The sequence below is a fragment of the Engystomops pustulosus genome, chromosome 4 (assembly GCF_040894005.1).
Source record: "Engystomops pustulosus chromosome 4, aEngPut4.maternal, whole genome shotgun sequence".
NCBI lineage: Eukaryota > Metazoa > Chordata > Amphibia > Anura > Leptodactylidae > Engystomops > Engystomops pustulosus.
This window is the reverse complement of record NC_092414.1, coordinates 13535641-13549973: the sequence shown is the minus strand read 5'-3', so window position 1 is coordinate 13549973 and position 14333 is coordinate 13535641. Positions and strand designations below refer to the sequence as shown.

At 44.6% G+C, this 14333-nt stretch overlaps 1 protein-coding gene across 1 annotated transcript; it reads left to right on the top strand.

Annotated features, from left to right (window-relative positions):
* Positions 1-573: 573 nt before the first annotated feature.
* Positions 574-12614, top strand: LOC140126090 (E3 ubiquitin-protein ligase TRIM11-like). The gene is made up of 2 exons (XM_072145196.1): positions 574-3107; positions 11312-12614. Exons 1-2 carry the CDS (start codon positions 2686-2688, stop codon positions 12606-12608), a joined length of 1719 nt encoding a protein of 572 aa, XP_072001297.1. The 5' UTR covers positions 574-2685; the 3' UTR covers positions 12609-12614.
* The last annotated feature ends 1719 nt before the right edge of the window (positions 12615-14333 follow it).

The window sequence follows — 14333 nt, the reverse complement described above, 5'->3', positions numbered from 1 at the left end:
GGCTTTGATTGGCGAAAGCTCGCCTGGCAGCGGAGCGCCAGCTCCATCCCAAGATCCAACTAACATAGTTTTAACTGCAGCAGCTTTAATCTACTACTAGTTCACTGCCTCCATACATGGTCCCCTTATCAAACGAGCTGTGTCAGGCAGAATTTTGGGTTGTTTTCATGGCTTCCACATCAAACTTGTTAACTTTGTCGCCACCCTGCTGTGTAGTCCACAAAATATACTGGCAAACTTTTATCATTTACCAATATTATTTGAGCGCTTCTTGCTCACCTCCTTTGGTTCCTCTCTGCCACCCATTGGTTTTAAGCCTGAGTCCATTTGGGGTATGTTGCCAAGACACTCTCTAGCCTGCCGCTGCTGCCGCTGCCTCTGCATAGTCCCCTATAGTGTCAGGGTCAATTATTGGATGTTTTAGATGCTATCTAGCCTCATTCGGTCACTCTGTCATGGCCATGCTGTTGCCCATAATTTTGGCATAATGGTGCGATTAAGCAGCCTCAGAGGCATCCATGCATGCTGCCCCTGCTGTTTCCTGTCCATTTCCGTGGTGTTTCCATCCTTTTCTGAGGTTCCCAGGTGCTTGGCCAAGCTTCCCTGTGCAGAGCCTTGGTCCCCTTGAAAAATGCTCGAGTCTCCCATTGACTTCAATTGGGCTCGTTATTCGAGATGAGCACTCGAGCATCGGGAAAAGTTCGTCTCGAATAACGAGTACCCGAGCATTTTAGTGCTCGCTCATCTCTAGTCTTTAACATGAAATTCATAGAGAGTTTAAAGACATTTACCACCAGGATGAAGGATTGTAAACCAAGCACACTGACATGTTGGTTTGTGCCCATTTCGGCAGAAGCTGCTCTTCTTGTAGCTTCGTATGTCTTTGTTTTTAAGAAAAAGAGGTTTTAAAAATTATGCAGATGAGTCTTCAGGGCTCCAAGCTCCATTGACATCTATAGAGTCTGGAGCACCAGAGGCTCATTTGCATACTTTGTGACACCTATTTATTGTAAAAACAAGGTTCTGAGAAGCTGAAATAAAAGCTGAACCTGCCAGAGGGGTCACTCACCACTTGGTTTACAATTCTTTATCCTGGTGGTAGATTTCCTTTAAGACACAATTCATAAAATTCCAAGTGGGAGCTTATTCAATACTGAGGGAAGGAGAGAAAGAAAGCTTGACATAGAAGTTACTGATGTCTCATATTTACGAGATCCTGTGTCCGCACCGGCCGGCAGCAGCGCTAGTAATATCCGCTGTTTCCTGTGGCTGGGTTCTTATAGTGCGATTTGGATGCGTGCCTGCGCATTAGGTGGACAGGGATCCGGCTTAGTGCGCACGCCCCGCTCGTTGCCGGTGGTGCTGACAATCGGAGTCTTACCCGATGTATTGTAAAGGAGGGCTGGTTAGGCTCACTATGCTGATGGTGCCGGGCATCGTTTCGCCCGCTGAGCTGACTGTGTTGGTGATTGGAGTAAGAATTGGATATGTAGAAGATATCGCTCGGTAACACTATTCCTCGAAACCCTAAGATTTTTTAGATGACTGTGAAGATAGAACAGGAGTCTGGGGGAGTGGTTAAAGTATTCTGGATTGACTTTTATGAGTAACTAGGATGACCAAGGGATCTTTGTTACAGTGAATGCTATATTGGTTTTTTATGTTCATGTCAGGGGTCTTACTGGTCCTGCAAGTGGTAGGTTAGAGGAGGAATCTTTAGGTTGTATGCTCTATATTATTAATCGGAGTTATCGAAGTTTTGGGTAGAAAAGATGCGAAGCTAGATGTTTCTATATATTCAAATCTTTTCAATGGTCTCATTTAGGCCATAAAGGCTCATAGTGTTGAGCTTGTAGATCCAGAAATTTTCCTTTTTTATCAGCTGGTTGAGTCTATTCGGGTGATTTTTGGGGGGATTTGTTCAATTCTTCTGGCTCCGGCGACACTATAGTCTTTATTGTGATGGAGTATGAAATGCCTGGATACGCTGTGTAGCAGGTAGACCGCTTTAGTTTTTGCTGCGATGTGTGTTAATTCGTTCTCTGACAGGCTGGGAGGTGCGGCCCGGGCACTCTAACAGATGTACTACAAAATCTGAGGAGCAATTAACGAAGGATTGAATCTCAAATGATTCGGTCGTTGTATATGATGTAAAGGTCCGTGTCCTGTGTTGAATAATTTCACAGGTTAGACATCGAGAATTGTTACATCTAAAATTGTCTTTCAAGGTTGGGGACATAGTTGTTTGTTGCGTGCCGGATGTTAGGTCCCTTTTGGAGGTCCGCATCTTTATTGGTGCCTGGAGTGTCTTCACAGTAGGGCCTCTCGTCTATTGGGAAGTCTGGGCATCTTTGATAGGGTTTTTACCAAATACGGATCCTTCTGCCGAACGGCCAGTGTTTCTCTAGGACCGTCCTAATGATTTTATGATCCGAGGAATATGTGATGAGAAAATTGCGGTTCCAGTCGTTATTTGTAGAGGAGGATTTTGTGGACGGGGGTAGAGATTCCTCCTGTGTGAGAGTATTTGTTTTCCGGTAGGCATCCTTAATAATGTGAGGAGGATAACCCTTCTGTTTGAGTCTCTCTCTCAGGATACGTACTGTATCTCCGCTTAGATGTAAAACAGCTGTTCAGTGGAAAAGTGATTTAGTATGTAACAGGTTAACTATTAACAGGTTAATAATGACTGATCCTGAGCTACTCAGCCCGCCCTGTGGACACAAGTATAAACTCCATCTCCGGTATCTGAGTGTCATTTGTAAGAATTGTAGTTTCTCTCTTCCTCCTCCGTCAGCCATGGCGTCTGCTGATCTGAGAGAGGAGCTGGACTGCTCCATCTGTCTGACCACTTATACAGATCCTGTAATGCTGAGATGTGGACACAACTTCTGCCGGGTCTGTATTGATCAGCACCTGAATACCCAAGACGGGTCTAGAGTATATTCCTGTCCTGAATGTAGAGAAGAGTTTCAGGAGCGGCCGGCACTGATGAGGAACTTTACTTTGCTGAAGATCATGGAGAATATTCTGACTACTCAACCAACACCGAGAGAAACCGGGATCTTCTGCTCTTACTGTGTGGACTCTCCTGTACCTGCTGTGAGGTCCTGTCTACATTGTGAGGCTTCTCTGTATGATAAACACCGGAAGGGGCCTGCAGACATCTTACTGGATGTAAACACGGCTCTTAATTTTGTCTATATATCTGATGACCTGAAAACTGCAACTTGGGCACAAAAGAACCAGAAGCGTCCAGAAACATCGGAGAGATTCCAGGATTATCCTCAGGTGATGAGCAGCCGGAGATTTACCTCAGGACGACATTACTGGGAAGTGGAGATAAGTGAATCAGGGATGTGGATGGTGGGGATGTGTTATCCCAGTATAGACAGGAGAGGAGATCAGTCGTGTATTGGAGGTAATAACAAGTCCTGGGGTTTGTGGACATTTAAAAATAAGCATTATGTGATACATGACAGTAATGAGATCCGGTTACCTGACAATATCTCCAGTGATAGATTCCGGATCTGTCTGGATTATGAGGCGGGGGAGTTGTCCTTCTATGAGCTGTGTGACCCCATCAGACACTTACACACCTTCACCACCACCTTCACCGAGCCCCTTCATGCTGCATTATGGGTAGGGGAAGGTTCTATAAAGATATTAGGGGGAGTCAGGACCCGGAAGAAACCATCACAACCTAAGAAATCATCCACCGGCTGCTGAAGGAAAATGATAGATAATTTCTGATTGTTGTATAACTTATAATAATCACCTTATGCCAAGCGTCTTATTTTGCTAATTTACAAGGGGACACCAGATCTGTGTATGTAAGTGTCCTCATGTACACGGGAGAACTACAGCTACCATGTGCCCTGGGCTGTATAAATGTTGCAGACAATTGTAATATACAATTAAGTAAAAAAATATTTTGAACATCATTTTATCCATTGCATTCATTTCCTTTGTGTTCCTATTACTCCTGTTATTCCTTGCTCAGCGTGCTCTGAGATTAAGATTTTTCATGTGTTCTCCTGTAGCTTTCAGTATAGGCATAAGAGAATAAAACAACGTAAGAAAAATCTTTCTTTGAATATAGATTTTACTGCAACTGTTAGAAGATCAGAACAGATCTGGTATGGATCTAGCCAAGGTTACAAAAGAATTTCTGCAGCACTCAAGGTTCCTAAGAGCACAGTGGCCTTCATGATCCTTAAATGGAAGAAAGTTGGCACGACCCCAACTGTTCCTCGACCTGTCCATCCAGCCAAAACTAAGCAATTGTGGGAGAAGAACCTTGGTAGAAGATCCACAGAGATAAAGAAGATCCACAAGATCATTGTGGCTGAGCTCCACAGATGCAGTAGGGGGATGGGAGACAGTTCCACAAAGTCAACTATTACTGCATAAAAGATTGAACTTAATTTAATTCTAAGGGGTATGTGTGGGGGGGAAAGAGGAGCAGGACCACTGTGTGTAATTGAAAGATAGACAAAAGCGATCAAGTACAAAGATATCCTGGATGAAAGCCTATTCCAAAGTGCTCTGAACCTTAGACTGGGAGAAAGGTTCACCATCCAACAAGAAGATGACCCTAAGCACACAGCAGAGGCTTGAGAACATCTCTGTGACCATTCCTGACTGGCCCAGCCAGAGCCCCGACCTAACCCCAGTTGAGCATCTCTGGAGAGACTGGAAAATGGCCACCACCAACGTTCACCTTCCAACCTGAGGCAACTGGAGGGGATCTGCAAGGAAGAGGCAGAGGATCCCCAAGTCCAGGGGTGAGAAACTTGTAGCATCTTCCCAAGAAGACTTCTGGCTGCACAGCTGGGGCTGAATACTTATCACCAGGGGCTGAATACTTATCACCGGGGGCTGAATACTTATCACCATGGGCTGAATACTTATCACCAGGGGCTGATACTTATCACCGGGGGCTGAATACTTATCACCAGGGCTGAATACTTATCACCGGGGGCTGAATACTTATCACCGGGGGCCGAATACTTATCACCAGGGGCTGATACTTATCACCGGGGGCCGAATACTTATCACCAGGGGCTGAATACTTATCACCGGGGGCTGAATACTTATCACCAGGGGCTGAATACTTATCACCAGGGGCCGAATACTTATCACCAGGGGCCGAATACTTATCACCAGGGGCTGAATACTTATCACCGGGGGCTGAATACTTATCACCAGGGGCTGAATACTTATCCCTGGGGGCCGAATACTTATCACCAGGGGCCGAATACTGATCACTAGGGGCTGAATACTTATCTCTCTGTTTTTCTTGTTTAATAAATTATCAAAAAATATTTACAGTTCTTTTTTCTGTCAAGATGGGGCCAGAGTACACATTAATGTAGTATACAGCCAGGCAGCCCCCTTAAGTACACAGCCAGCCCCCTTTTGTATATAGCCAGCCTGCAGTTTGACAAGCACGTAAAAAAATAAACTTACATACTCACCTTCGGGTGGTCCTGATGCTCAGTGCGGCTCCCTGATGCTTCGGTCACGGCGGTTCCTCTTCTGTCTTCTCTCTGCTGTAACAGCCGGCAGAGACACGTCCATGTGCCCCTTAAAAGGCTTTGGCTCTGGGCTTCCACCCAAACCAGCTCTATTACAGTCCACTACTGGATAGGATGTAATAAGGGAATACATACTCAGTCATGTTCCTTTCTGTAAACCTAATTCTTTTTGGGACATATACACCTGATATACACCTGAGTAACCTTTCATTTTTATACGACTTTCTCCATTTAAGGTTCCGGGGCCTAGTACTTAGAGGAGCCACCTGATATAATCCTTGTGGGCTTCCTGCTGCTACCACCAGGTATGATGGAAGGTGGAAGATCAAGGCAGCAGAGCTGAAGGCGCAGGATCCCGTCATTATGACCCACATGAGAATCTATGGAGAATCTGAAGATATATATATATTCACACAACATATAAAATGACATAAACATATAAAACACTCCCTATGTACAAACCATTGAGGTGCAGACCACTGCATCAGATTGATAGAAATAAGGGACGTCCTTTTGCCCCCAACTTAGCTAAACACAATTACACATATACGCTCACTAACAATGGTGCAATGGTATACAATTATACGGACACTAACCTATGATCTTTGACCTGTCAGGTAGAGGTCTTCACCCAGGATAGCCATTGAGGGGGCACATATATCATCTGTAATTTCCTGGTTTAAAGCCAGTGGGCAGAAAGGTGGCTCTGGACATGTATAAGCCCCAACACATTAGCCTCATCGAGACTGTTACCAGGTGCGATAATCAGGGAGGTGTTCTCCTTCTTCAAAGCAGGAGACCCACAACAATCAGGAACAAGACTGCCCACTCCCCATGACCCAATGGTAATGCATCCTGAAATTGTTATAGTGGGTGAGTTGATTGGACTGCCATGGCCCCCCTTGCACCCTAGGGTCATGCCATTGACCTGCCATTGACCTTCATGTTGATGCCCGCTTTCCTGAATCCACCCACACTTTATAAGGTTTTCTTCTTTTGGCCCCATTGAATAATACCTCCTTCTCTGTGGCCGACCACTAACTAAAAAACTACATTTCCGTGGCTGACCACTACACAGAAAATAGAGCTGGACTTCTGCTTTTGTTGTCTGAGTGCCGGAAACAACTTGGCATCGGGAGTCCTGAGTATCCGTGAGCTTGTGTGACTAAGACATACACCTCGTCCCGGAATGGCCAACTCAGCGTACTGAATAGTAACCATGGTGAAAAAACTATTTGTGGGGCAAGGAATGAAGAGGTGACCAACAGCAGAGGAACATGGAACAAGGAGCAGCCATAAAATCTGAATGTGTAAAACCGGTTGTATAAGTCTCCGCACTGTATGGAACGTATCGAAGACTGGGGAGCTACAAATCAGTAGAAAATTTTTAGTTAAGTGATGGTCTTGAATTTGTAATAGGGTATACATGTATATAGCTCTCTGAATTTGGGCTTTTTACTGGCTCAATGAACTTTTCGGGATATATGAATTGGTACAACCGGTGGCACCTGGGCCCAGGTCTGTTTGGGGACCCATATGGTGTCTCTTCCCCATATTAGGAGGCCACTGCTATACACAATACATTACAGTTGGGGGACGGGGCTATTACAGATTTTACATTTGGGTCCTGCAGGTACAAGTTACACCTCTGGCTGGTGGTTGATGAATCTTTTTGCACTCTGGACTTTTTATGATATAGTAAAAACAGCGTCATATAACTTATGTGAAGATAAAATATTACTAAGGGCAAAGGATAATGCAAATATCTCGCGAGGATGAGAGGAATATGCAATAAGGAAACACAAAGAAAATAGACGTCAATGATATATGGAAGGAGATCCCAGGATCGTGCCATATATGTGACACAGTGTGATAAGTAGTCAAATGTGAATAGAGAGAAATGGGAAAAAAGAACGATACAAGGAAATCTGAGCATAAATATATAATCTAAGAAGATAAAGAGAGGTTGTGGGGACGGGCTGTAAAGATTGTGCGATAGATTCCAGGATTGTACCATAGAACTTTTCCTTACATTGTAATTAGCCATTACAGACTACAGAGCCAATGGGATCGGAGCGTTTATCATGGTTGAAGTTCACAATTGGTAAAGTAGCTAATAATATATATTCACTTCCCTGCAGATGTCCCGGTTCCAGCACCGGTGCTTATAGCCCCCATCACACTGGAAGTGACAACATCACATTCATAATGCAAAAGACTGATGAGCCAATCACTGGCCTCAACAGTCTCATGTGAATAAACAGCAGCGATTGGCTGGGACGTTACAGGACAATGAACACTTGTGCCCAAATATGAGAGAGCCTCAGTAGACCATCGAAAGGGGAACGAATCAGCCAGGCATTTCTTCTCTGCATGAGGTAGAGACATTGTAGATGCTTCAGATTTGGCCAATGAGAGTATTCCTTGACAGGACTAATAAGGTTGGGCCGGGTGTGTATAAAATCGTGTGAATTTTTTTGGTTTCATGCATAACATGCAAGAACTAGTATTCTCCAAAGCTCCATCATCAAATAAACTCAGCCTCAAAAAGGTATCGCCTGATTTCTTCATTCTTCTTCTGCTCTCTATGGCTCTATATTCTAACAGACCCTATCAAATGCCTTCTTGGTATCCCTAGACAATGGTGCTAAAGATAGTTAGTACGGGCGTGGTGAATCAGGCTTATGGCCCTTGTGTTGTTATCTTTGACCTCGCGACCAAGAAGGTCTGATCAGGGTGTATCATTTAGATGACTAACGGCATGAGGCAGATTGACAGTATCATGGCACATAATTTAATGTCTATGTGAAGGAGTGAAATGGGTCTGTAGGTGGGACACTTTGCAAGGGCTTTACTTTGGAAGGACCAAGGTTGGACTTGACGGACTTACGTCTTTTTCCGGCCTTATATACTATGATACAGGATATAAGCTCAGAAGGCGTCAACATGTTATAGGACAAGTTCCCCGCTAATCAATCTGGTCCAGTGGCCTCCCTGTTGGAGGTCATAATAGCTGTGGGCAGTTCTTTAGCTGATGACGCGGATACCAGGGATTCAAGGAATGTAATGTTTCGGAGCATGGGGAGACCAGAGCTCGCAAAATATTTCCAAACCGGAGAGCTTAAATCTTGTCATGAAGTGTCACGATTAGACCAATGAACTGAGTAGAGTGTAACAACTGAACGCCACTGCAATGTCCTCGGTAGGGAGACCCGATTACTGGAGGAAGTCATTATCATGGAAACATTGGTAATGGATCTCTGAGCCTGAAGGGCTCTTGCCAGGCCCCTCCCTGCTCTTGTTGAAGATCTGTAGAAGAATCTACGGCACTTTGACTTTGAGTATTTTTGGATTTGTCTAGTAGCAGCATCTTAAACTCTCGGACACTCTAACCGGGCATGTGTGTTTCTAAGCCTCTGAAGAGCCCAAGTGAGGACATGATTTTGGCTGCCTTTTCCTTTTTGAGCTGTTACACATAAGAGTTCCCAGAGGTCAAAATCTTATGGACCTTTAATGCCATTTAGGGGTCGGAAATGTCATCAGGGCAGCGAGTGAAGTGGGTAATGAACATCCGATTTGACACTTGCCAAAGCAAGTGCATCATCAAGTAGCAAGGGCTTAAGGCTCGATTGTCACTGCCAAGGGATAGGGACTGACAACAAGACGGCGACAGTAGTAAGGGCGTGGTAAGAGAACAATCTGTCAATCCCCAAGCCCCAGAGAGCCGGAAGATGCTAATGCTTGATGAAGAACATATCTAAATGGAGAGGTGAGTAAAAAGTACAGTATGTGCAGTTGCCAGAGATCAACCAGTCTATGGTTGTGTAATGTGCATCAGTTATAGTGTATGGACGAGCATGAAAGTTGAGAGACCCCAGATGAGACATCTAAAGTTGTATATAGGGCCGCATTGAATTTCCCCCTGAGGACCACTACCCCTTCCTCAAATTCACCTCGGTTTTCCAAAAAGATGGACAGGGAACTGGCGTACCTTGTCCTGAATTGGGAAGACAGAGTGATTTGAAGATATAGACCTATGAAGAGACATGTCTCTTCAAGGACAGCATCCAAGATTTCACATGGAAATGTTCCGGAAATCAAAATGCCAGTCCCTTTGGGTATCATGTCTGTAATTTGTAACATGTATGCAGAAAGTCAAATATTTAATGGTGCCAGGAGCCCCTCAGGCTAATTTGCATAATTTTTAAAGCCTTTTATTCTTAAAAACAAGGACATAAGAAGCTTAAAGAAAAGTGGATCCTGCCCGAGGGGGCACTCACCAGTATGTCAGTGTGCTGGGTGTACAATCCTCCATCCTGGTGGTAGATGTCCTTTAAGGGCAAAACCTTCAGCTTTTGACTGGGATTCAATGGGAGCCTACAAACCCTGTGATACTGCTGATCCAGTATATGAGCACATTGTATGCACCTGCAGGGTACCCCTGACTGACTATGGAGGGTGCCCTCTGACTGGGGGTGTCCAGGAATTGCACTCAATGGGGCAGATTTACTTACCCGGTCCATTTGTGATCCAGCGGCGCGTTCTCTGCGGTGGATTCGGGTCTTCCGGCAATTCACTAAGGTAGTTCCTCCGATGTCCACCAGATGTCACTGCTGTGCTGAAATCTGCCGAGGTCTGCTGGAATGCACCATCCTATAACTGGTGCAGGTAAGCGCGTGTCCCGCAACACTTTTTTTTTTTTAAATGCGTCGGTTTTTCCGAATCCGTCGGGTTATCGTTCGGCCACGCCCCCCGATTTCCATCGCGTGCATGTTGGCGCCGATGCACCACAATCCGATCACGTGCGCCAAAAACCCGGGGCAATTCAGGGAAAATCACAGCAAATCGGGAATATTCGGGTAACAAGTCGGGTAAACGCAAATCGGACCCTTAGTAAATTACCCCCAATGTGTTTGCTGCGTTAGCACTTTAATGGGCGTTAGTGCTCTGTTGTTGGGTTCTCCTCCCCTTCTCTTTTGTTCTCCCCTCCCCTTGGGTTTATAAGCTGGGGGCCTGGGCGAGCTACTTCTTCTTGCCCGCGCCACCGGTGAAGCTGTCCCTCCCTCTCTCCCTACGGTTTACTTGTTTTGTGTTTTTGATAACTCTTTTTGTATTACATAATGCGAAGTCACAGTTTGCGGTAAAAAGGAAGAGATTTGTGGAGATGTGGAGATATTGATCGAGATTTGCCCGGAAGACACAGTGTTGGCCGGTTTGGCACCAAGAATGAACATCTAACAGTGCCGTTTAAGTTTTGGAGATTTGTTAAAATGTTAAAATAAATAGCTGTGACCTTTTTACACCCAACAGGAAGCCTCATTGCCTTTTTATTCTTGTGGGGATGTTTTGGTAGAGTTTATAACTTTTAATATTACGGGTCTGTTTAAAGTGCCTTATTGGGAAATTTGTGTGCAAGTTTACTACCTCCCAGTCAAGGGAATATCGACTATATAGAATACAGAATTTTATGATTCTTGCAAGAGTCTATTCATAGGATAACAGTGACTGATTTTGTAGAGTTCATCCTTGTAACCTTTGTACACAGGTATAAACCCGACCTCTGATTTCTGAGCTTATTAATAAGTGTTGGAGTTTTCTTTTTCTCTTCCTCTTTATTCCTGTCCAGAATAGGAGTTTCAGGAGAAACCAGCAATGTTGAGGAAATTTGCTCCGCGTAAGAAAAATGAGAATTTACAGACTACTAAACCAACACCGAGAGAAACCGGGATCTTCTGCACTTACTGTGTGGACTCTCCTGTACCTGCTGTGAGGTCCTGTCTACATTGTGAGGCTTCTCTGTGTGATAAACACCTGAAAGTCCACAGCAAGTCACCAGAGCACGTCTTATCTGACCCCAGCACTTCCCTGGAGAACCGGAAATGTTCTGTCCATAAGAAGGTCCTGGAATATTACTGCACAGAGGATGCTACATGTATCTGTGTGTCCTGCAGGCTGGATGGAGAACATCGGGGGCACCAGGTGGAGATACTGGATGAGGCCTCTGATAATAAGAAGAAGGAACTGAGAAATATTTTTCAGAAACTGTTCTCAAAGAGAGAGGAGACTGAGGAAAGAGTCCAGAGCCTGGAGGAGAACTGGAGAAAAACTAAAAAAAAACCATCTAGAGAATCCAAGAGAGTCACTGCCCTGTTTATAGACATCAGGATATGCCTGGACGACCTGGAGAAGAGGGTCCTGAGTGACATCTCCAGGCAGGAGAAGGAAAAGTCCCTCTCACTGTCTGCTCTGATCCAGAAGCTGGAGATACAGAAGGACGAGCTGTCCAGGAAGATGGGGCACATTGAGGAGCTGTGTAACATGACTGATCCACTGACTGTGTTACAGGAACCAGACACAGGTGACTTGTGTGATCCTGAGGAGGGGGGAGGTGATGAGGACACAGGGGGACATGATAACCAGCGCCATGATGTAGATGATCTGGATGTGACTGTGATCTCAGACACATTACACACATTATGTGACATAATATCAGGTATAAGGAGCGGGATCTATGTGGAGGGTCCTGGAGACATATTACTGGATGTAAACACGGCTCATAATAATCTCCATATATCAGACGACCTGAAAACTGCAACCAGGACACAAGAGAAGCAGAATCGTCCAGAAACAGCAGAGAGATTCCAGTATTATCCTCAGGTGATGAGCAGCCGGAGATTTACCTCAGGACGACATTACTGGGATGTGGAAATCAGTAATTCAGGGAATTGGAGGGTCGGGATGTGTTATCCCAGTATAGACAGGAGGGAAAATCAGTCATTCATTGGAGATAATAACAAGTCCTGGGGTTTGTGGATGTATAATAATGAGTATTATGTGATACATGACAGTGAAGGGATCCAGATACCTCACAATATCTCCAGTAATGGAGTCCGGATCTGTCTGGATTATGAGGCGGGGGAGTTGTCCTTCTATAAGCTGTGTGACCCCATCAGACACTTACACACCTTCACCACCACCTTCACCGAGCCCCTTCATGCTGCATTATGGGTATGGGAAGGTTTTATAAAGATATTAGGGGGAGGCAGGAAGTGGGAGAAACCATCATAACCTGAGAAATCATCCACAGGCTGCTAATTGGTGCGTGATTCAACCAATGGGATGAATAGATGGGTTATATATGATGGATCCTATGACTAGATCACATGGTGGGTGATCGGCTGTGTAGCTACCTGCTGATCCCTCTCTGGGTGCACCTGTATACTTGAGTTGATGATTGACTCTTTTTCCTGTCATGGCTGATAAAATGGCTGATTTCTTATAACTTTATAGAAAATGTTATATAAATCCTTTATGACGTTGAGCTCTGTCCTTATTCTGCTTCAGAGAATTCCAGTACATTTCCAATTTCTTTGCTTAAAATTCTGTGCGTTTAATGAATAAGATGTAATTGACAGACACAGTATGGACATTCTGTTACTACTCACTCATACACTTACCATCCTATGTCCTATAATCAGTCAGGTAGAGTTTCCACCGGCAGATGTCTTCACTCCAACCACAACGGACAGCCATGGACTTAGGGGCACAAGTATCAGCTGGATTTTCAGGCTCTTCGGCAGTGGACAGCAGGGGTACCCTGGCCCTGTATAAGCTACAGCACATACTTACACCAGCACATCGCCATTAGCTTAAGGCTGTTACCAGGAAGAGAGCCACAAAAACCTGGGATAGGATTGTCCAATACCTATGTCCCCAGCTTTAGCTGCCATAGATCATCTGTAACAGATATACTGTGATCACAAATTTCGGGGCTACATGCAGACAAATTTGATGAACCCTTCAATTCCAGTGCAAACGACAGTTTGCCAGCATCCGCCATATTACATACATAGCACACACCCTAGAAGGTCATCCAGTGACCATACTAATGATGAGACACTGGTAGAAGTGACATTTAACAATTTTTTTCTTTTTTTTTGCGTTCAGGACAACAAGATAACTTCTGGCTTAGATTTATTGCTGCTAAATTTGCCCCATCTGGCATCTCCACACTGCGCCCCTAAAAATATACTAGTCAATTGCAGCAAAATGTCCCTGAGTAATATTGAACTCCAAAATGATGCAGGTTCCCCCCATCTGCGACCCCGCATTTCATCTTCACTCTATTACCATCCGCTCTTCTCACAACCGTATCCAGGACTTCTCCCGTGCTTCCCCCATACTCTGGAATACTCTACCAAAATGTGTTATAATGTCCCCCACCTTCCAAACCTTCGAACACAACCTGAAAACCTACCTTTTTAACCATATATAAATTGTGAGCCCTCCTGGGCACGGTCCTCCTCCCAGATCTCTTAAGTCTTGTATTTGCATTTGTTCTAGTCTTAATGTAATGTATGTGAACCCCTTACTGATTGTACAGCGCCATGGAATTAATGCTGCTCTATGATAATAAAAATAATAAGGGGATTTGGTGTTTCTGTCAACGCATATAAGGAGATATTAGTGTAATGTCTACTGCTAGAAAGGAAATACTTGGCACTCGGGATCATGCAATTTTTCTTTTTTGATTGGGTTCAATTTGAAACAGGAATGCAAACCAAAAAAAATAACGTTTCGGTCTTATTACATGACCTTCATCAGAAACTGAAATACATATAAAATGGAAACACAAGTTATTGTGGCTTATTTACTAAGGGTCCGCTGCTGCACTTTCATCAGAGTTTTCGGGGTTTGAGCCGCTGTGACAGGTATTTAACTGTGGATTGTGTTGCACGCGATCAGATTTTGCCGCAGCTGCACTGGCATTCATGGAACAGAAATCAGGGGCCG